Here is a 24,688-nt window from a genome sequence, read left to right as displayed (position 1 = left end):
CAGTTATAGTTACTTTTTTTCGGTAACTAGTAACTAATTTAATAATTACTTTAATAGTTACTTTATATATATTTTAATTCTCTCTGCAAATTGTATTAGGTCGCCTTGCGCTTGCGCATAAACGCTTTTATCGATACTTTACGATCCAATGCGCATGCTTTCAATTGTTCCCGACACACGACACAACCTACGTCTTCAATCTGGCATCACTGCTTACTATCTCGTCTCAGGAATTGATTTATGATTAACATTCTTGACGAAGTGTATCATGTGTTTTTCATGAGTTTCCGTGAAATTATCCGTTGAAATATCGTAATTAGTATTTAACTGCGAGCTGCACGTGTTTTGGCAAGTGAATATCTTTGCAATAGGAACATCTCTGCCTGATTCTAAAGGGATAATGCCGGGTCTACAATGAGTCGGTAGTTGGTAGTCGGAAGTCGTAAGTCATAAGTCTTAACCTAAATCGGTGACTCTACTAATTTTTCGTATCTACAATGAGTCGCTAATCGTAAATCGAGTCGCTCGGCTCGACTAATAGGAAGCGTGCATATGCACGATATGCGCGATACCTATGCGTACATATACGCGGAACATAACCGTCGTGACTGTGGTGAAATTTGATAAAATTTGTGATTATTATCATTATTCTGTTAATGTGTGAGAAAATGGATGATGAAGATTTGATTACAGTTTTTGCGCTAATGCAAATGGTATTATTGTCCTTGATACAAACATATCACGTCTTGAAGACACGCAATGGTCGAAGGTTAGTTACTCTTTATTTTATTTATTTTTTTTATTTATTTGTTTCTTTTTATATGAAAACAATGATTTATCTAGCTATTGAACATTGAACTAGGTGACTAAATATTCTTTATTTACATGATACTAGATGGTGGCGTAGACCTGTGAATAAATTATTTGTCCAGCAAGGGGATTTCATGAACTTGTTTCATGAATTAAAAGAAACAGATCATGAAGAATTTTATAATTACGTGAGAATGACTCCTGCACAATTTGACTGGCTGCTAGAAAGGGTTGATCCCCTTTTGAAAAAGAAGAGTATGCGACGACCTTTTCCACCAGAACTTCGTCTTGCCCTCACTTTGGGGTAAATTGATTAATATTTATATTTTTATTATTTTATTATTTTTGTATTTTTATTTTTATTGTTTTTATTTTATTATTTTTATTTATTTCAATGTTTTAGATATCTTGGTCATGCCGATAGTGTGTGGCAAAAAAATGGAGCTTTCGTATTGGACGGTCAACTGTCTACAATATAATCCCGCAGACCTGTGCTGCAATATGGACAGCAATGCAACCCATATATTTACCAATAATGCGAAGGAATGATTGGCAACAAGTTGCACAAGGATTTCTGCATTGATGGAATTTCCCCAACTGCTTGGGAGCAGTTGATGGGAAGCACATTCGAATTCAAGCTCCCCCAAGAACAGGATCACAATATTTTAATTATAAAAAATTCTTTTCAATTGTGCTTATGGCAGCCTGCGACGCAAATTATAAATTTACATGGGTGGATGTAGGTGATTATGGTATGTGTTATTGAGATATTATGTGAAATTAAGAGGCCTTTTTTTAGGCTTCAAAACAATAATACCCCCTTAAATCTATGATAACCCTTTTAGACCTATGATGCTTGCGTGCATTAAATGTAAACTATTAATTTTTTCAGGTGGCATTTCTGATGGTGGAATATGGGCAAACTCTGATTTTGGTCGTAGTCTGGAGAGAGAACTAGTTGATTTGCCTTTGCCTCAACATTGGCCTGGAATGGTGCAACTAATGCCCTTTACATTTGTCGGCGATGCTGCATTTCCTCTTAGAACGTTCATGATGAGACCTTATGCAAAACCCAAACGACGGAGAAATCAGGGACAGCAGGAAGAAGAGAAAATGAATGGAGATTGTAATAGAGATATTGTTGGGGGTCTAGGACTGCGAGAACAAATCTTCAATTATCGACTCTCGAGGGCTAGAAGAGTCATAGAGAATGCCTTCGGCATTCTTGTTTCAAAGTGGACAATTTTGAAAGGCAGCATTGCCTGCAGTCTGAAGACCTGCGAAGCAATCGTATTGGCCTTAGAGTGCTCCATAACTTTCTTCTGTCCTCTGAAGAAGAGTTGCCAATGCAACAGCAACGATACAATGTTAGAGGATTGGCTGACCAGGAAGGGCCAAATGGTGAACTATTTCATGGCGCATGGCGTCAAGAAGTGCCTGATATAAATATATTCCAACGTATTGGGAGGATGGGTGGCAACAATGCAGCTGTTGATGCCGTCAGACTTAGAAATAACTTAAGAGATTACTTTGTCAGTGAAGTTGGTGAAATTGAATGCCAATATGAAATTGCTATTCAAAATAATCCTATTATGAGAGGACCATTGTAGAATTTATAATTGTCATAGAATTATATATTACATATTATTATAAGGATTATATTATGTTTTATATAGTCAGGATTAAAATAATTTCATTTTTAATCACAGTGCATATATAAAAATTAATAATAAACAGGAATGTGTTTACACACACACACACACACACACACACATACATGTTGTTTTTTGCAGTATATCTATGTATACGAAAACATTTCTATTTATTATTTTTTATATATGCACTGTGATTAAAAATTAAATTACTTTAATTCTGAACTTATTTTTTTTATGTTTTTATGTTTATATAATAAATTAAGTATCATAATTTATTTTCTATGTACAATAATTGTTAGAACAAATCTATTAATAAATAATATATTTTACATTAATGTAATGAAAAAAAATGTGTGAATAAAAGAAGTTTTTCTCTATTTATTTAGAGCAATTATTTATTAAATTATACATTGAAAAAAATATTCTTATACATTGAAAAAATATTATATATATATATATATATATATATATATATATATATATATACACACACACACACACACACACGCACATATATCTTTATAATAGGCATAAATCTATAATTAGTATCACTAATTTTTTAACAAAATTTAATTCAGGTCGATATAAAAGTATGTGCCTAACTGTACATAAGTAACAATACATAAACTTATAAAACAAAATTTAACTAATTTAAAAGCTTCGAAAACAAAAAATAATTTTTTACGTTACGTTCAGTACAGTAGTTTCTTGAACACATTAATGTTACGCATATAAAAACAATAAACATAAAGAAATATTATTCAGCAAAGTCTTTAATTATTTGAAGAATTTTAACTAAACATATCCTTCTCTTCGCTTGTGGAATATCTTTCACTACATAAGCAATTGTTACAGACATTGATGTAAGCTCATTATCTTCAGGAACTGTTTTATTTTGTCGATTTGAGACAACAGTTTCAACAGTAGAAATCATCCTATCGATCATTTTTGAACTCTCTCCCAGGAAATGATCTGTGGCGATCTTCTTTCGTTTACAGAAAGTGTCACTTGGAGGTACAACAACTTCGTTTTTCGCTTCGGACTTAAATTTACGCACAATAGATGTGCCACAAGATCCTGATCCTGATTCTGATGATGATCCTTTTGAATTCATCGCCAAGATGGATAGAGAGAAGGGCGCGAATTGTTCTTGATTTAAATTTTTTTCAAAAGTTTCATTTGTAGATATTGGCGATGATGTTGGCGACACAGTACATAATGGCGATTTTATGAGCATTGACGACAGAGAAGAAAAGCAGCTGTCATCAGTATCTGCAAAATGATACATATTGAAATAATATTAGATTTTTTTTCTTTTTTAGCTAAACTGGTTGCACTAGTTCAAAATTTATCTTTTTCCATCCATATTGAAAAAAAAGATAAACTCTGAACCGATGTAGCCAGTTCAGCTAAAAAGAACAAATGAATTGTAACAATCAAGGCATTGATTGTGTAATTTTTTCCTAAGAGCAAAAATGTGAAAAGTTTTACGTAAATTCAATGAATAAAATTGTGGAATTAAAGTAAAAATTTCACGTTTTCGTTCCCAGGAAAAAATAACATAATCAATGCCTTTAAATATATTCGGCACATCCAATGACACCTGAGACTTACTTGCAATGCTCATAGAATCTGTAGAATCTGTAAGATCAGGGTTCCAAGCAGAATCAGTTGGAATTATGATAGATTCAGAATCAGCTACATTAGCTGATGCAGAAATGGATGAGGGTATATGCATTGAGATAGAAGTCTTCATGTTTGAACGAGTCCTGCATTGCGAGAAAGTTAGGTACACTTATTAGATGATTTTGTACTATATCTAAGAAAAGATGTTCGTTGTTTTAACTTACATTCGAGGCTTGTAATGAGGAATAAGAAAGTTCATTTCCCCATAATACACAAAATCTACTCCCTCATTTTCATTTGGGCCCTCCCTTGCATCAGAACCAGATGGAATATACTCCATCCGCTTGCGATGGGCTCGCATCGGAAACATTGTACGTAGACTATCCCAACGTTTCTGCACAGCTTCACCTATAGTAAATTGAATTAGTTATGCTGGAAACATGAATTTTAATAAAAAATTAAGCAATATAAATTACTAACCTGTTTTCTGTTTGGTTAGAGCAGCACCCACTTGTTCCCAACAATGTTTTTTTGTCTACATTTTTGTACGCTTTTATATCTTTTACGTACAGACAAGGATTTGCCTGCACAATTTTAATTATCTCTAGATCTTCTTCGATATTCATTTTCACAATTACATTTGGGACGCAACACAGCAGAAGACACGTAACCGCACACCACACACATGCCATGCCTCGCTTGGAACTTGGAACATATGAAGCGTTTGATTGGTCAGTCGTAAGCAAATCGGTAGTCGGTGTCGTAGAAGTTGGCTGTTGGCCAACTCCACCGACTCACCGATTACGACTCACCGATCACCCGATCCGACTCACTTCCGGCTCACCGATTGAGCCTTAAGACTACCGACTACCGAGTACCGACTCATTGTAGACCCGGCATAAGATATATGGTAAGTAAGTGTTGCATTTCGTCTTTCACCAGATTTTTCGCGATTATTTGCACGACTTTAGGATATTATTTCTTCAAAATTTTATTTAATTTTAATTTATTTTATTATGTTTGGATCTTATCGCGTGTGTAATGCTTTATGGATACGCGTATCTCTCATAACGAATCTGACTCTGATATATATTTATGTATAATTAGAAAGCCTTAGAGCGAAGCGTGGCACAGTAGATAGCGCACTAGTCTACAAAGCCAAAGGTCCCGGGTTCGATTTTCGATAGAACCGAAAAATTGTATACGCTCGCTCCTCTCTTGGAAGGCACTGGCAAACCACCGAGAAATCTTGCCAAGAGAATCTCTCTATTTTTCAGCCGTTCGGAATCGGCATTAAACTGTAGATCCCATATACGTGTGATAATCTGGTGCGCAACACACGTATATGAAAGAGAGAGATCACTATGTTCGGACACTAACAAAAGGACTATGAAGAAGAATTAGAAAGCAATGGAGACATCTCAATCTTCAGAGAAGAATTATAAAATGCCATGCATATGCAGAAGTATTTGAATTACAGCAAAAACTTCTGAAAAACGAGAAAAACTGGGCATTTTTGTGCAAAATTTGCAAGAAAATTATTCATGCAAGTAAAACTTCAACTTCAAATTTAAGAAAACATTAATACATTAATACATTTTTATTAAAAAATATTTTTAATAAAATTTTATTTTTTTAATAATTATTTTTGGTACTTATGGTTTATTATATTCTTATCAAATTCAGTTGTTTATATAATTGTTATTCTTAAAAAAGTAGTCTCAAAAAATAAATATGAATTGAAAATTATAATGAATAATAATAAATAATAAATAATAAGCAAATAATAATCTGTTTAATGTTGATTTCGTAAAGACTTGTATACTCAAATCTTTCTTTTATTTAAATTAATTAATCGAAACTGTATAAATTATATACAATATAAATATACAATATAAATACAATATAAATTATATACAATATAAATATGGATATAGTCCATAAATTTCTTATGTTAAAATAAAATTAAAAGAATAATTTATTTCATAAAAAATTTTTACATAAAAATTAATATTAAATAAATAGTTAAATAAATAAATATTAAATAAATTATAATATTGTAACGACACCACAGTGCCGTACTAATTAAACGGACGGGCCGACCAACCGTCCGGGCACTTTCGGCGCCTTTGGGCGCTCCCCTTTCCGCCAGTGGGCGATCCCACTCCGACCAACCGCCCCACTTCACTGCCACGGAGCGCGAGTGGGGATCCCGGCGAGCGGTATATAAGTCGGCCGGAGCGATACTTCGCTACCTTTTCCCAGCCGACCTCTGACTGTCTACCAGCCTCCGGGTACAACCGAGGACCTCCTGAACCGCTTCCCAGTGAGCAATCTTTGACCGTTCCTGTCGACGGAGACGGGCGCAACCTCTCCGCAGCCAGGTTATCACCGGCGTTCGACGCTCCCGACCGTTCCTGCCGACGGAGACGGGCGCAACCTCTCCGCACCTCTTCAAAGTTAGCCCCCCCCACTTTAATTATTACAAATTTTTTTTTCACTAATGGTTTGGTGATTGATTGGTAATATTTGGTATAATATTCAAAACTTTTGGTAATCCACCGTTTTTTCAGAAAATCAGAAACAAATTTTTAATCTTCTTTTAGCCCCCCCACTTTGACTATTGGGCATTTTTTTTTCATCAATCGTTTTGTGATTGATTGCTAGTGTTTGGTATCGCATTCAAAACATTTGGTAGTCTCCCGTTTTTTTAGAAAATCGTAAACAAATTTTTAATCTTCTCTTAGCCCCCCCACTTTGACTATTGAGAATTTTTTTTTACCAATCGTTTGGTGATTGATTAGTAATGTTTGGTAACGCATTGAAAATATATAGCTTATAATTATAATTAATATATGGCGTTTTCGAATGGTCGAGTTTAATCCGATGCGGGATAGTTTACTAAACGTCATTGACCAATCACAGCCATTCTTCTGAAAAATGTAAGTATACATTCTTTAGAAGAATGGCTGTGTTTGGTCAATGACGTCTAGTAAAGTACTCGGGTCGGATCAAACCCGGCCATTCGAAAACGTCAATAGTTTGAATTTTACGTACACAGCAATTTGTTCTTAAATCTTATAATAAATAAAATACGAACTCGTGCACCTCTAATTGCATCTGAGGTAATTATTCAGTTTAGCTACCTCACCTCAAATATCAATAAATTTAGGGTCAATCGACGCGTTTTTGCATAAAATTAAAGAATCTATAAAAAAAAGCGTCGCTCTGCACCGCGAACCGAAATATTCACGATTAAAGTTCACTACTATTTAGGTTAGGATATCTGTCATACCGACACACACACACACACACACACACACACACACACACACACACACACACACACACACGGGGGTGCAAGGGGGGCCTTCGGCCCCCCTCCCGCACCCACCCCGTCTCCCTCGCTTCGCGTGGAAAGTTGCAAAGTGGAACCTTGCTTCGCGTGGAAAGTTGCACCCTACCGTAGGCACCGCTACCGGCGGGGTGGGTGCAGGAGGGTAGAACTTTCCACGCGAAACGAGATTCCACTTTGCAACTTTCCACGCGAAGCGAGGGGGACGGGGTGGGTGCGGGAGGGGGGCCGAAGACCCCCTTGCACTCCCCCCCGTGTGTGTGTGTGTGTGTGTGTCGGTATGACAGATATCCTAACCTAAATAGTAGTGAACTTTAATCGTGAATATTTTGGTTCGCGGTGCAGAGCGACACTTTTTTTTGATAGATTCTTTAATTTTATGCAAAAACGCGTCGATTGACCCTAAATTTATTGATATTTGAGGTGAGGTAGCTAAACTGAATAATTACCGCATCTCATTCTGATATCTGCGACTAGTTGTACGTTGTTGAAAATTTTATTTGTGATCTTTTTTCAAAACATCGCTCTGTATGTTTATACATTAAAGCCGTAATCACACTGCGAGTTGCGAGCTTGCGGTTAAAATTGACCAATCAGAGCCGACAAATTGTGTTGTTTTGATTGGTCAATTCCAACCGCAACCAAGCTCGCAACTCGCAGTGTGATTACGGCTTTAAGATATCAGAATCAGATGCAATTAGAGGTGCACGAGTTCGTATTTTATTTATTATAAGATTGAAGAACAAATTGCTGTGTACGTAAAATTTAAACTGTTGACGTTTTCGAATGGCCGGGTTTGATCCGATCCGAGTACTTTACTAGACATCATTGACCAATCACAGTCATTCTTCTGAAGAATGTATAGTTACATTTTTCAGAAGAATGGCTGTGATTGATCAATGACGTCCAGTAAAGTACTCGGATCGGATTAAACCCGGCCATTCGAAAACGCCATATATTAATTATAATTATAAGCTATATATTTTCAATGCGTTACCAAACATTACTAATCAATCACCAAACGATTGGTAAAAAAAAAATTCTCAATATTCAAAGTGGGGGGGCTAAGAGAAGATTAAAAATTTGTTTACGATTTTCTAAAAAAACGGGAGACTACCAAATGTTTTGAATGCGATACTAAACACTAGCAATCAATCACAAAACGATTGGTGAAAAAAAAATGCCCAATAGTCAAAGTGGGGAGGCTAAAAGAAGATTAAAAATTTGTTTCTGATTTTCTGAAAAAACGGTGGATTACCAAAAGTTTTGAATATTATACCAAATATTACCAATCAATCACCAAACGATTAGTGAAAAAAAAATTTGTAATAATTAAAGTGGGGGGGCTAACTTTGAGGAGGTCCTCTCCGCAGCCAGGTTATCACCGGCGATCGACGCTCCCGACCGTTCTTGCCGACGGAGACGGGCGCAACCTCTCCGCAGCCAGGTTATCACCGGCGTTCGACCGACGGAGACGGGCACAACCTCTCCGCTGCCAGGGCATCATCGGCATGCGATAGCATTAAGCCTTAGCTAGTAGATCCGCGTGCATCATCTGTTAGTTTGTAAGATATTCTGTTAAGCTAAGTCTTAGTTATAAGTTCTACTCATTTGTTAACAAGTTTTGAATAAACGCTGATTAAACCACAATACGAGTTTCGCAAGTTTGGCTCTCCCTCCTACTCCCGGATCCTGGGAACCGGCGAGCCAGTCCGTGGCGTTCGGGATAGGCGAATCGTTACAATATTATTATAAATTATAATAAAATTAAATAATTAGAAAATTATATTTTTAATTTTTAATTTTGAACTTTTTATTTTTTTAATTTTTAATTTTAAATTTTTAAGAAACAATACATAATTATATGACATTCAACTTTGAATAAAAAATGTACAAAAAAGTAGGTATCAAAAGTATGACTTAGCTTGATTACATTAACGGTTTTTTCAATTTAGAAATTGTCTAAATTACAATTTGTTTTATTTTTTTAAATTTATAGACTGAGAAAAATATGCAAAATTCTCTTTTTTAATGGAAACAAATGTTAACACAATATTAGCTTTACAAATTTTAACTTTTCTTATGAGATTTTTCGTAAATGCTTTTTACTTTTCAAAGAAATTTTTATTATGTTATTATTTCTGTACTTATTATGAAATTATTTTATATACATGTTTCAAATATCAAGACTATTATATTGATATGTTATTTCTATCTTTCTCTCCTTTTCTCTTTCTTTCTCCATTTGTTGTGTATATATATGAAATTAATAGATAAAATAAAATTAATAGGCAAAACGTTCACATCTATTGGAAAACATAGATAAGGCAAAACTGAAATTATCAAATAAACGTCCAAGTGAAGATCCTCAGAATAATATTACAAACAAATGTCAAATATTGGAGAGATGGGGCTCTGGGAGCACAGCAGTTACTCAAAAAGCATTAGATAAAGCGATACTACGCTTTATTATTGAAGATATTCAACCTCTTTCCATTGTAGACAGTCCAGCATTCATTAATTTGCTTAGAATTGGACTTCCTTTACATATTCGTATAATGTGTAGAAAAACATTAAGAGACAAAGTTTGTGAAACATACCATAAAATGAAAGCTGCTCTGGAAAAAAAATTGACAGAAATTGAACTAATTGCGACAACAGCAGATTTGTGGAGCAAAGCAAAAAGGTTAGTAATATTATTTTATATTTTTATATTCTATATTTTATATTTTTATATTTTCGTTGAATTGTATTTTTATATTTTATAAATTAAAATCTAAATTTGTAGGAGTTATTTAGGAATTCATTGGGTGAATCCTGTAACTTTCGAAAGAGAATCGGCTGCATTGGCTTGCCGTAGGATAAAAGGCAAACATACATACGATGTTTTAGCTCGAGCAATTAATTCAGTCTTCCTCGAATATCATATTCAAAATAAAGTGTGCTGTAACCGACAATGTGTGCAATTACCGACAATGGAACCAATTTTGTTAAAGCTTTTCGGTAAGAGTTTGTTTTAAGAAAAATATATTTAGTATATTATTTAAATTCTTTTACATGTGCAAACGAATACAGTATTTTTTAGCTCACATACATTTCTTTTTATCATGTAATACAAATAATTATATAATAATAATTATTTGTGCAAATTATATACAATATAAATATGGATATAATAATTTGTATTATATATATATATATATAATATAAATAATATTTTTTAGGAATTTTGAAAAAGATGAAGATGAAACATCTAATGCTGTAGAATTTCACGATATAAATAATCTATTAATTACAAACGATATAGAAGACACGGATGCAGAAAATTCGCTTACCCTTCCGCCACATCATAGATGTGCGAGACACACTTTAAATCTTGTCGCGGTAAAAGATTCCGAGAAAGCTATAGATAGTGATATTTTGTACAAAAAACTATATAGATTGACATTTGCCAAATTAATCAAATTATGGAATTAGCATAATCAATCTACACAAATATCTGACAAAATAAAGGAAAAACCAGGTAAAAGAAAGAAAATTACCAGGTAAAAGATTTCTTGTATTAGGTAGTAAATATGAAATTTATTTGATCTTAGATTTCATGATAGCATAACGATTTTAGTACCTAGAAAGTATATTTGTAATATTTATATACAAGTCACTTGGTGACTTATATATAAATATCTCAGATATTATTCTCTCGACATAATAATAAAAAGCATTGACAACTGTCAGCAATGCTATAATCAAATAAGTTGCATATTTATTATTTTTCAATATTAATCACGTTAATCAAAATATTCACTTTCATTTCTCATTATATTTTCATTCAACTCTGCATATAAGTATATATATAATAAGTATTTTTTTTATAAATAATTTATTAAATAATTATTAAATAATTTTATTAAGTAATAATTTTCTATATTTTTTTCATCTTTTTCTATTTTGATAGATGGAACTCTACTTATGATTCTGTATTGCAATTAGTAACTCTTTTAAGAAATGATCCCGAAAAAAATTAATCAATGCCTCGATTATTGTAATTTGCAAAGACTGACTGAAAATGAAATTAAATTCCTAGAAGAATACTGTCAGGCATACCTCTAAATAAATTACAATATGTATTAATATGTAATTGTAATATATATATATATATATATATATATATATATATATGTAGGTTTACGGATTTAATTTCAGATCGGGAGAAGAATGTCTAAAATGAGATGATTTTATATACAGATTCAGATAACTTTTATTTCTACTCAGATAACACGTACTTTTGCCTTCGCGGAATTCGGCGCTCTCCCTGGAAACTCGCGAGAGACGATCTTATAGCCTCGCTATGTCCCGCGCGGGCCAATCAGGAAGCGACACATCGAGTGTTCGAAATCCCACGTTTAACTGTCGCACGATAAAAACAAGGGCAAGAACTGCCTCAAAACAAATACGAGCTCAAGACAATGGACCTACAGACAATAGAGATACAATAAACTCCGGCCGCGACCGGTTCGTCAACACGCCCGAGAAATAATCTAACTTACAAAGTAATTCGAAACGAAAACGAAAAATTCTCGATTCCTACATTCGGCCATCCTACACTAATATCTGTCCTCAGATATTCTCAGCTTCGTCGTCGGTTGTTATTTCATCTTCTTCATTTATCCAACGCTTCATGTATTCGGCCGCGGTGGATGTCTCATAAGGCCCTTCATGTGCGTCCACCTTCTCGACGATGTAGCGGTCATTCCGCAATACCTTTTTAACTCGATACGGGCCGAAATACTTGTGCGCGAACTTCAACCCAGGATTAGCCTGCGTTCTTTTGATCGCAACCAGGTCGCCTATTGTGTAAGACGTAGCCGGCTTCCTTCGTTTGTTAAATCCCCGATGATTCTCCCGCTGTATCTGCCGGATAACTTCCTTAGCTTGTCTCCTTATTTCATCGCGATTCTCTTCGAACATGGAAATTAGCTCCTTCTCCACCAATTCTCGGATGGAGACGTCGTCTCTCATTTTGATATCCGTCCCGAACAGTAACCTGAAGGGCGTCGTCCCAATGCTCCTATGTTGCGTGGCATTTAAATATTTTTGCGCTATATTCAAATGTTTATACCACTCTTCTGGTCGGGGGGCGGACAACTTTGTCACTAGCGGAATTAACGTCCGGTTGACCCGCTCGACTTGCCCGTTGGCCCTGGGCATTCCCGTCGTGGTGAGGACATGTTGAATTCCCTCCGCCTTGCAATATTCCTGAAAATCGTTGGAGGTGAATGCGGACCCGCGGTCCGATATAAGCCTCCTCGGATTCCCAAAAACATGCGACTGTCTTGTCAAGCACGCCAACACCTCCGCTGCGTTCACCGTCTTAACAGCGTAAAGCCAGACAAACTTCGAAAACGCATCTATTACCGCCAGTATGTATCGATACTGTTTCCGCGTCGAAGGGAGCGGTCCCAGGTGATCGAGATGGAACGTGTCCAAGGGAGCCTCTCCCTTCTCGATGGGATGCAACATTCCCTCCCTCTTACCATACTTTCTTTCGGCTAGAATACACGACACGCAGTTCCGAACGACTTTTCCGACTCTCGCTTTCAAGTCTGGTATCCAGTAATCTTTCGCGACGATACGCTCAGTTTTACCCGCCGATATATGACCTTTATCGTGCACGTATCGGATAACTTGCGTGTGCATCGGTCGGGGAATCACCATCCGCTCCTCGTCGCTAGTTAATTTATATAAAATTCCTGCTCGCATTACAAAATTATCAGTCTTTCTCGCCTCAACCAGCTCAATAATTTCTCGCAAACTAACGTCTTCGCGCTGAGCTTTCCGAATTCGCGTTACTATATTATCTTCGCACTCATTCCACATACACGCAGGCAACGGATTTCGGCTCAGCGCGTCCACGTGCGTCATCGCTTTCCCGGGGCGGTGCTCGATCGTATAATTAAATTCTTCCAACTGCAGAGCCCACCTCGCCACGCGCATGCATAAATCTTTCTTGCTCATCGTAAGGCTGAACGCTTTACAGTCTGTCAATATCCTAAAAGGAATGCCTATTAAATACACGCGAAACTTTCTCAAGGCTTTTAATGACTGCGAGCACCTCGAGCTCATAGCTGCTATACTTTTCTTCAGCACTAGTCGTACGACCGCTAGCATAATAAACGGGACGTAACAAATTATTATTATCATATTGCAACAAAATAGCGCCGTAACCGTATTTTGACGCATCGATGTGGAGCTCGGTGGTCGTATTTATTTGATATATTTTAAGGACGGGATTGTTTACCAGAGCGGCCTTTAGTCCGTCAAACGCGTTCCTCTCTTCCTTCTCGAATCGGAAAACAGCATTTTTTCTTAATAGGTTCGTCAAGGGTCGCGCAATCGACGAATAACTACAAATAAATTTACGGAAGTAACCGGATAGCCCTAACCTAACCTAAAAAACTCTGAACCTGCTTCACATTCTTCGGCTCCGGAAATCTCGTGACCGCGTCCGTTTTTGTCGCCGACGGCCGTATGCTACCCGATTCTATTTCGTGCCCTAAGAACTCGACTTTACTTTTTAAAAATTGACATTTCTTCCAATTTATTGCTAATCCCGATTCACTCGCCCTGTCGAATATCCGTTTAAGTTTCTCCAAGCCCTCTTCGCAATCTCCCGACGGCACGATCAAGTCGTCCATGTACGTCAGTACTGTCCCGTCGCTAATAAAGTCTCGGAATGTCGCGTTAATGAATCTCTGGAAAACGGCTGGTGAATTACATGAGCCAAACGGCATTTTAAGGAACTCGTATTGCCCGTCAGGCGTAATAAATGCCATATATTTTCTACTGTCCCCGTCCACCTCAACGTGAAAAAACCCGTTTTCCAGATCTAAGGTCGTAAATATTCTCGCGTTCTGCAATCGATCCAGCTGATCGTCGATCAGCGGCAGGGGATAACGGTCCTTTATTATTTTCAGATTTAAACGTCGGTAATCTACGCACAATCTATACGTGTCGTTCTTTTTCTTCACGAGCACCACGGGGCTCGCATACTCCGATAACGACGGCCGCACCACACCCTCGCGCATCCAATCGCCTATCTGTGTTTTTATTATTTGCTTCTCCCGCTCGGAACATCTCCGCGCTCGCTGGTACACAGGCTCATCGTCCTTAAGAACTAATCGCATTTTTACATCCACACCGCATGTTTTATTTGGCGTATAATTTCGTATCATATTCTCCAACGCGTCTTTATTTTTATCGTCAAGTACAGTGTCAAATTTATTCGCTTCATACTTATAGTCGATCTGAAACACTTCCGGCAATTTTGACAATCCCGAATCCGAACTTGGCCTCAAAATTAGCGCCTCATCCTTTATTAAAATTTCTACGGTTCTTAGAAAATCGGCTCCAATAATTAGATCATATCGCATGAGCCCATCGGAAACTACCCGTATTTTCATCAAATACACACTATCGTCTATATGAACGTCGGCCTCGAACTCGCCTAATGTCTCTACCGTCCGAGCCTATACCGCGGAAATAGATTTTGTTCTCTTTCAACGGAACGTTCAGTCGACTATGGCAATCCGCACGCATCAAGCACATATCGCTTCCGGTATCTACCATCGCCCGGATATTACAACCGCCGATACGCACGTCTTTATAATAATTTTTATCGCAGAGTTCGCTCACCGCACAACTTTCTTTAGCGCTCGCTTTTCCGGTGCACCTCGCCGCTACGTGCCCGCGCTCGCCGCACCGAAAACACTTCGCTCCACTTTCTTTTGTCGGACAGTTCGCACTGATGTGATTTTGTCCGCCACAATTGTAGCACCGTCGTGGTTTCTGCGCCTCGCCGTCGCCTCTCCGCTGCCTCGCTCCTCCCTGAGATCTCGCGTCGCCGTCCGGTTGTCCCATCGGGGCGGCCGTGCCATCTTTCTGCCTCCTCGGCCCGAGGGTCACCTTCTCGAATGCCCGCAACAAGGATGCCGTCGTCTCAAATCCCTGGATCCGCGCTTGGTTTTGCAGATTCAGATCCGTGATTCCGTCAACAACGTAATCAACGAGATCGCTTTCCTCGACCGGCACCCTATTCGCCAGAATTACCTTATCATGGAGGTACGCGCCGAAGGCCTCGCCTTTCCTCCAAATTCGTCCCTCAAATTCTTTTCTGCGCGCCACTTTATTCGGGCGGTGGTCGAACATGCCCTTCATTTCAGCTAAAAGATCGTCTGCTGACATCTCGATGTGTTCAGGTTTCGAACGAAACCACTCGGCCGCCTTTCCTTTGAGGCGCGAACCTATTAGTATCTTAACCATCTCATCTCGCAACCTATAGGTAGTCGCGAGGAGACGCACCTGCCTCTCCCAGACGCTCCAGGAGTCGTTGGCCCCGCCGAAATGCGACAACAATTCGGCAATTGCTGTTATGCTGACTCGCGCCGTCGCTCCCATCGTCTCCGTCCATCTCTCACTCTCTTGGCCACGCTCGGTCTCTCGCTCTCTCTCTCTCGCCCGAAGAAGCTCGGTCTCCCGTCGCGCCAACGCGAGCTCTCGCTATAGGAGTTCTCTCTCTCTCCTGAGCATGTCCATCTCCCGCCGCGCTATCTCCGTCTCACTCACGCCAGTTGCCACGGATGCATCTTGTTCCTCATCGTGCAACAGATTATTCTGCACATCGCTTTCCGGCCCGCCGAGCCAATCGCCCGCAGGATCCGCTTCCAATAATCGGCTAATCAATTCATTTTTCGCTCCGGTCGTACTTAGCCCTAAAGTCCTTAGCTTCTCCTTAAGCGCCGGGACCGTTAAACTGGAGGCAATCTTTGTAGGACTCATTACCTCTCGTCGACTCACTCAGTGTCAACCTTGCCTTCCACTCTATTGCACTCAGCACTCTCAGGCAACGCTATCGCACTCGGTACCACTGCAGCTCGCTATTGTCTCTCACAGTTCAATCCCGGCTGAGCCCCCAAAAATTTGTAGGTTTACGGATTTAATTTCAGATCGGGAGAAGAATGTCTTTAAAATGAGATGATTTTATATACAGATTCAGATAACTTTTATTTCTACTCAGATAACACGTACTTTTGCCTTCGCGGAATTCGGCGCTCTCCCTGGAAACTCGCGAGAGACGATCTTATAGCCTCGCTATGCCCCGCGCGGGCCAATCAGGAAGCGACACATCGAGTGTTCGAAATCCCACGTTTAACTGTCGCACGATAAAAACAAGGGCAAGAACTGCCTCAAAACAAATACGAGCTCAAAACAATGGACCTACAGACAATAGAGATACAATAAACTCCGGCCGCGACCGGTTCGTCAACACGCCCGAGAAATAATCTAACATACAAAGTAATTCGAAACGAAAACGAAATTAAACGAAAAATTCTCGATTCCTACATATATATATATATATATATATATATATATATATATATATGTAGAGGTCGTAATATGTATATGTTTAATAAAATGTATCTTTTCCTCATTTTGTTTGATTTAGGTAATGAAACCTTTAGCGCAAGCCTTAGATATATTGCAAAGCGAGACAGGAATGTACATGGGATACTTATTACCGGTCTTGAAAACTTTAAGAGAAAAATTAGAAAAATTCAATAAAAATGGATTTACATATTGCCAATCACTAATCGCAGCTATACAACAAGGTTTAAATAAAAGGTAATTTGCTAAAATTAATTTGTTATTTTTTAAATAAAGAATAATATTTATTCATTGATTCTGAACATATATAATTCTAGATTTTCCGCATTATTTGAAAAAGAAGAGCTTATTATTGCAAGTTGTTTGCACCCTAAATTCAAATTAAATTGGATAAATGGAGAAAAAAGGAAACTCGCTAAAAATTATTTAGAAGATTTATTAGGAATCCGTTCTACTGAGAGTTCCCCTAATCTTAGTGAGAAACTCGACGATCGCGATGACTTTTTTGCTTTTGATCAGCAAGTAAAAAAAGTTGAATCCACACAAGAAGAATTGTATCGATTTTTAAAATCGGATAACTGCAGTATTAATACGTTAAATGATTACACTGCAATTAAAAAACTTTTTATTAAATATAATACGGCACTTCCGAGTAGTGCATCCGTTGAACGAATATTTAATGTTGGTGGTTCCGTAATAACACCACAAAGAGGACATCTTCACGATGACATAATTGAATACCAAATCCTTTTGAAAATAAATAAAAATTTTTATTAATCAAAATTTTAAACATTAAATCATTTAACATACTAATACTTAGTATTTCATGTATTAATCATCATGATATGTTTCTTATTATTTCATGTATCTTATAAATATTAAGAAAAAATATAGTAATAAATATTATTCGATGTATATATACATATATATATAATAAAAAATATAGTAAAAATATAGTAAAAAAGTAAAGATTAATTATATATATCTACACATAATGTTTACCTTAAAATAATAATATTATAAGAGCGAGATGCAATAAAATTATATTTTTTTTTACGTTAAATAAAAGTTTTTGTTTATATTTAGCTATTTTTGAATTAAAATAAAATGTACTTTTCTTCCTTTAAAGTGAATGTCATTCTAAAATTCTCTATAATTTGCAAGAATTAAATTAATACCTTATAAGATTGTCATTAAATTTTTATTACTGCGTGCAGATTTGATATTTTTATTTTTATTGGAAAAAAGTAACTGCAAAGTAACGACTCGTTACTTTTTGAGTAACTGTAACTGTAACGCGTTACTTTTCAAAATTAGTAACTTGTAACTGTAACTAGTTACATTTTTTAGTAAAGAAATTGTAACTGTAACTAAATACTTTTATAAAGTAACTTTCCCAACTCTGATATACAGGGTGATTCTAAATAACTTTATGCTTTTGCAAAAACATAATCTTGACCGAATTCTAAGACGATTTTTCCTTTGGCAAAATTTCGTTTGTAGCTTAGTTTTTTAATTATTAAAGGAAGTAGTTAACGTATGACGGGTCGAATACAAGAGGCAGGCAAGGGTGGCGCGATTCACTGTCAGACGCGGGTGCTTACGCGGGGCGCCTGCTGCGATCAGCTGGTCGCTATACACATACAGACATACATGCGAACACATACATTCTCTCTCTGTCTGTCTGTCTGTCTCTCTCTCTCTCTCTCTCTCTCTCTCTCTCTCTCTCTCTCTCTCTCTCTCTCTCTCTCTCTCTCTCTCTCTCTCATTCGCTCACTCACCTGTATTTTTTTTTTACGAGAGAGGGGAAAATGCATTTTACGCATACCCACCGGTCGATCCAGTGAGTTATGTGGGACTCGAGTACCAAGTCGAATTACCAACTCGGTACTCCCTACCCACTAAAAACCCCTCTCTTTTCACGAATTTCCTTTGACACACATTCCCTCTGACTTCCCGAGATCTGTTTTCACATAACGTCAAAAAATAGTTATTATTACCTTGTTCGATGACTTTTGATGTATTGCTGTAATTGCTTGAAGGAGAAATGAATTTTCCGATAGATTGTACGTTCTCAAATTTAACGTAGATATCACGTTGCAAAAGACAAGAAATCCACACTAAATTATTAACTGAAAGTTTTTCTTCTTTCATGAACTGTATTCTTTTATAAACGTTAACGTAATCACATTTATTTACTCACTCGATGAGACGAGAAATTTACTAATGACTCTATCACTAATCATTATTAATCACTGTCGAATAATAACTGTTGGCGATTAAAAATCACTCGATGAAAGAAACACGCACGGACACGTTACTACACGACGCGACGACGCGACAATGCGACGATAATTACTCGGCGACTGCAAGCAGTTTTTTGTCATGGTAGGTTGCGGTAGGTTATAGTACTACTGGCGCTATCGAACGCGATCATGTGTTCGATTGAAGAATGCGGTAAACATAATAAACATTTAACATATTAATATTATTATTATCATGAATGTGTGTGATATCCATACATCGTATGATATCTATTTAAAAATAATTAGATTAAATAAGTGTTTTTAAAATATTTATTACTTTTACTATTATCATATAAAATATTAATATTAAATATTTATTTAAGACAATAGTAAAAGTAATAAATATTTTAAAAACACTTATTTAATCTAATTAATTTTTAAATAGATATCATACGATGTATGGATATCACACACATTCATGATAATAATAATATTAATATGTTAAATGTTTATTATGTTTACCGCATTCTTCAATCGAACACATGATCGCGTTCGATAGCGTAGTACCTTAACCTGTAGTACCTTAACCAGTAGTACCTTAACCTACCGCAACCTACCATGACAAAAAACTGCTTGCAGTCGCCGAGTAATTATCGTCGCATTGTCGCGTCGTCAAATCGTGTAGTAACGTGTCCGCGCGTGTTTCTTTCATCGAGTGATTTTTAATCGCCAACAGTTATTATTCGACAGATTAATAGTGATTAGTGATAGAGTCATTAGTAAATTTCTCGTCTCATCGAGTGAGTAAATAAATGTGATTACGTTAAAGTTTATAAAAGAATACAGTTCATGAAAGAAGAAAAACTTTCAGTTAATAATTTAGTGTGGATTTCTTGTCTTTTGCAACGTGATATCTACGTTAAATTTGAGAACGTACGATCTATCGGAAAATTCATTTCTCCTTCAAGCAATTACAGCAATACATCAAAAGTCATCGAACAAGGTAATAATAACTATTTTTTGACGTTATGTGAAAACAGATCTCGGGAAGTCAGAGGGACAGTGTGTCAAAGGAAATTCGTGAAAAGAGAGGGTTTTTTAGTGGGTAGGGAGTACCGAGTTGGTAATTCGACTTGGTACTCGAGTCCCACATAACTCAGTGGATCGACCGGTGGGTATGCATAAAATGCATTTTCCCCTCTCTCGTAAAAAAAAAAAAAAAAAAATACAGATGAGTGAGCGAATGAAAGAGAGAGAGAGAGACAGACAGACAGACAGACAGAGAGAGAATGTATGTGTTCGCATGTGTGTCTGTATGTGTATAGCGACCAGCTGATCGCAGCAGGCGCCCCGCGTAAGCACCCGCGTCTGACAGTGAATCGCGCCACCCTTGCCTGCCTCTTGTATTCGACCCGTCATACGTTAACTACTTCCTTTAATAATTCAAAAACTAAGCTTCGGACGAAATTTTGCCAAAGGAAAAATCGTCTTAGAATTCAGTCAAGATTATGTTTTTGCAAAAGCATAAAGTTATTTAGAATCACCCTGTATACAGGGTGACCCATTTTAACTTAGGCAGCCAAATAACTCGAAAAATAAGCAAGATAGAGAAAAATGTTTTAGACAAAAGTTGTATGGTTTCGAGGGGGCCATAAGATGGTATCATTGGTTTGACCTTGAAGAGTCATTTGAAGGTCACGTGAAGGTCACTTCAATTTTTTTAAATGGAATACCCTATATATTTTTGTACATTCTTGTAGCTTATTTCGAGAGCTTTCCAAAACACTATAATTAAGTACCTTTCCGTTAAGTACTTTTTGAGTTATGATGCTTGAAATAATTTCTTAATTTTACATAAACCGTAAAATATCTTGTAAAATATTCATTTTTCGATTATCTTACCTTAATACTTTTATGTACAAAATAATGAGAGGAATCAATTGGTGTAAAGAAAACACATAGTTGTTTTTAAGAAAAAATATGGAATTGTTAATTGCAAATTACATATTTTTTCTTCGAAACAACTATGTGTTTTCTTTACACCAATTGATTCCTCTCATTATTTTGTACATAAAAGTATTAAGGTAAGATAATCGAAAAATGAATATTTTACAAGATATTTTACGGTTTATGTAAAATTAAGAAATTATTTCAAGCATCATAACTCAAAAAGTACTTAACGGAAAGGTACTTAATTATAGTGTTTTGGAAAGCTCTCGAGATGAGCTACAAGAATGTACAAAAATATATAGAATGTTCCATTTAAAAAAATTGAAGTGACCTTCACGTGACCTTCAAATGACTCTTCAAGGTCAAACCAATGATACCATCTTATGGCCCCCTCGAAACCATACAACTTTTGTCTAAAACATTTTTCTCTATCTTGCTTATTTTTCGAGTTATTTGGCTGCCTAAGTTAAAATGGGTCACCCTGTATACAGGGTGTCCTAGACCACCCGTACACCCCTTTTCTTTCAAAAACTAAGCATTTTAGAGAAAAATGTTTCAGACAAAAGTTGTTTGGTTTCGAGGGGGCCATAAGATGGTACCATTGGTTTGACCTTGAAGAGTCATTTGAAGGTCACGTGAAGGTCACTTCATTTTTTTTAAATGGAATAACCTATATATTTTTGCACATTCTTGTAGCTCATCTCGAGAGCTTTCCAAAATACTATAATTAAGTTAGTTTTCATTAAGTACTTTCCGAGTTATGAGGCTTGAAATAATTTCTTAATTTTACGTAAATCATAAAATATCTTGTAAAATATTCATTTTTCGATTATCTTACCTTAATACTTTTATGTACAAAATAATGAGAGGAATCAATTGGTGTAAAGAAAACACATAGTTGTTTCGAAGAAAAAATATGTAATTTGTAATTAACAATTACATATTTTTTCTTAAAAATAACTGTGTTTCTTTTACACCAATTGATTCCTCTTATTATTTTGTACATAAAAGTATTAAGGTAAGATAATCGAAAAATGAATATTTTACAATGGTCACATTAAAACCAAATGTAAATAAGCCTAATTAAACGATTGTCGTCTACAATAATTAACCCTAAATTTTTCCTTGTGTAAGTAATACAGCTAACAGTATTTTCAACATAACTCCTGAAATAAGCATTTCCGCACCTATGTCCATATAGCATTTTTTCATCCTTCAGGTGTGAGGAATATCTCCTTAAATTTTTGACATACCTTTTTAGAACACCCTGTATATCATTTATACAGGGTGTCCCACTTAACTTGAGACATCGAAGTAACTCGAAACCATGGCGGTTTCGGTGAGAATGTTTTAAACAAAAAGTTATATGGGTTTAAGCGGGCCATAAGATGGTGTCATTTACCTTGAAAAGTCATTTGAAGGTCACGTGAAGGTTCTCCAACTTTTTAAATGGGACACCCTATATACTTTTGCATATTCTTATAGCTTCCCTCGAGAGCTTTCCAAAACACTATAATAAAGTATTTCTTCAATGAGTACTTTTCGAGTTATGAGGCTTGAAATAATTTCTTAATTTTACATAAACCATAAAATATCTAGTAAAATATTCATTTACCTATATTCATCATTCGATTACCTTACCTTAACACTTTTATGTATAAAATAATGAGAGGAATCAATTGGAGTAAAGAAAACATACAGTTGTTTTTAAGAAAAAATATGGAATTGTTAATTGCAAATTACATATTTTTTCTTCAAAACAACTATGTGTTTTTTTTACACCAATTGATTCCTCTCATTATTTTGTACATAAAAGTGTTAAGGTAAGGTAATCGAAAAATGAATATTTTACTAGATATTTTATGGTTTATGTAAAATTAAGAAATTATTTCAAGCCTCATAACTCGAAAAGTACTCAATGAAGAAATACTTTATTATAGTGTTTTGGAAAGCTCTCGAGGGAAGCTATAAGAATATGCAAAAGTATATAGGGTGTCCCATTTAAAAAGTTGGAGAACCTTCACGTGACCTTCAAATGACTTTTCAAGGTAAAACCAATGACACCATCTTATGGCCCGCTTAAACCCATATAACTTTTTGTTTAAAACATTCTCACCGAAACCGCCATGGTTTCGAGTTACTTCGATGTTTCAAGTTAAGTGGGACACTCTGTATATTAGATTTATATATATCATTTATATTCAGATCATATTATATATTGCTTGCCATTTTCTCGATAACGATTCTCTCTCTCTCTCTCTCTCTCTCTCTCTCTCTCTCTCATTGTAAATTATCTAAATTATTTAAGCTTTTAAGTTATATTAGTATAACATATATATAAAATATTCTGGATTATCTTATTTTAATATACTTAAAATATTTATAATAAAATACTCTCGTATTAATTAATACTTTTATATAGATAGTAATATTTCATAAAGTGCTTCACAATAATATATTATTAAAATATTTTGTACATAAAGGGTTCCATAATGAATGAATTGTTTAATAAATAATCAATTTTAATCAATAAATTAAAATACTTCTATAATTTAATATTCTGCGCGTGTGTATTTTATAGCACATAAAATATTTCGGCAACGAATTATCAATAAAATCATGACATTGGCAACGTAAACAGTAGCGCGTTGTTTATACATACAGTTTTGCTATCATTTGTTCGGTGATATTCAAGCAATAAGTAATGATACGAAACGTTTCGTATATTAATTAATTGTTTAATAAATAATTATTTCATTAATCTATAAATTTAAAAACTTCTACAATTTAATATTTTGCGTGTATAAGAGTATACGTTAAAGTACGTAAAACGTTTCAGCATCAAATTATCTAAATAACATCATATTTTACGTTGACTGTATAAACAGTAACGCGCTAATATTTATATCTTACGGTTTTGCTATTATTCACACGATGACACTTGAGTAAAATAGTGATGCAAAATGATGTATATTATTGAATTTCTTTTTTAACGCGATCGCGAATATTTTCGCGAGTGAATTCAAATGAATGAAAGTACCACGAGGAACAGCAAAGTACCGGTAAAGAGTAAAAACGATTTTCATTATGAAAAATTATTTCTTATCGGTTCTTATAAGATTAATTCGCGGTGTCTAGTTCGGTGTTCTGTTAAAAATTCGGGATTTTTATTGTAAGATTGGAACTAATCCTAGGTTTTCCTGGTAACCTGGTTTTTCTGAAAACAATGATTTCGATAATAATTCAACGACGAACGAAACATACGCCCCGTGTAATTTATTCATTTAATCAAGAATCGTAATGATAGGGGGAGGGGGGGAGTTTAAAATAATAAATCATTGTTTCGTTGCGATCTTTACGAACAATAATTATTTCTTTAATGATATTTAGAATCAAATATATTTTGCCATAATGCGCTTTATCGCTCTTTTTCTTTAAGATTTAAATATAATTTAAATTGAAGACGCGCAATAAAACAATCGAATTGTAAATCCAAATAATTAACATTACGAAAGGCTCCTAATTTAAACATTAATCGTTTAATAAGTAAAATCGTTAATTAATCTTATAAATTAAAATAATTTAATATTTCGCAAATACATACA

The 24,688-nt window shown here is 35.7% G+C and overlaps 1 protein-coding gene and 1 pseudogene across 1 annotated transcript; one reads left to right on the top strand and one right to left on the bottom strand.

Annotated features, from left to right (window-relative positions):
• Positions 1 to 3,178: 3,178 nt before the first annotated feature.
• Positions 3,179 to 4,485, bottom strand: LOC145962160 (uncharacterized). The gene is made up of 3 exons (XM_083083077.1): positions 4,316 to 4,485; positions 4,080 to 4,234; positions 3,179 to 3,737 (listed from the first exon to the last, which is right to left on the bottom strand). Exons 1-3 carry the CDS (start codon positions 4,459 to 4,461, stop codon positions 3,223 to 3,225), a joined length of 816 nt encoding a protein of 271 aa, XP_082939203.1. The 5' UTR covers positions 4,462 to 4,485; the 3' UTR covers positions 3,179 to 3,222.
• Positions 4,486 to 5,501: 1,016 nt separating this feature from the next.
• Positions 5,502 to 17,664, top strand: LOC145962222 (uncharacterized; annotated as a pseudogene).
• Positions 17,665 to 24,688: the final 7,024 nt, after the last annotated feature.

This window comes from Camponotus vicinus, unplaced genomic scaffold (genome assembly GCF_025532165.1).
Source record: "Camponotus vicinus isolate PSW18456_S1 unplaced genomic scaffold, iyCamVici1.0 SCAF_11, whole genome shotgun sequence".
NCBI classification, from domain to species: domain Eukaryota; kingdom Metazoa; phylum Arthropoda; class Insecta; order Hymenoptera; family Formicidae; genus Camponotus; species Camponotus vicinus.
This window is presented reverse-complemented; position numbering and strand designations above follow the sequence as displayed.

Excerpts from the sequence above, each read along its gene's own strand:
- LOC145962160 (XM_083083077.1), bottom strand. The coding sequence starts at position 4,461 with ATGTTTCCGATGCGAGCCCATCGCAAGCGGATGGAGTATATTCCATCT. Across the intron at positions 4,235-4,315 it reads CCTCATTACAAGCCTCGAAT|GACTCGTTCAAACATGAAGA; the intron begins GTAAGTTAAAAC and ends CTCGCAATGCAG. Across the intron at positions 3,738-4,079 it reads AGATTCTATGAGCATTGCAA|ATACTGATGACAGCTGCTTT; the intron begins GTAAGTCTCAGG and ends ATCATTTTGCAG.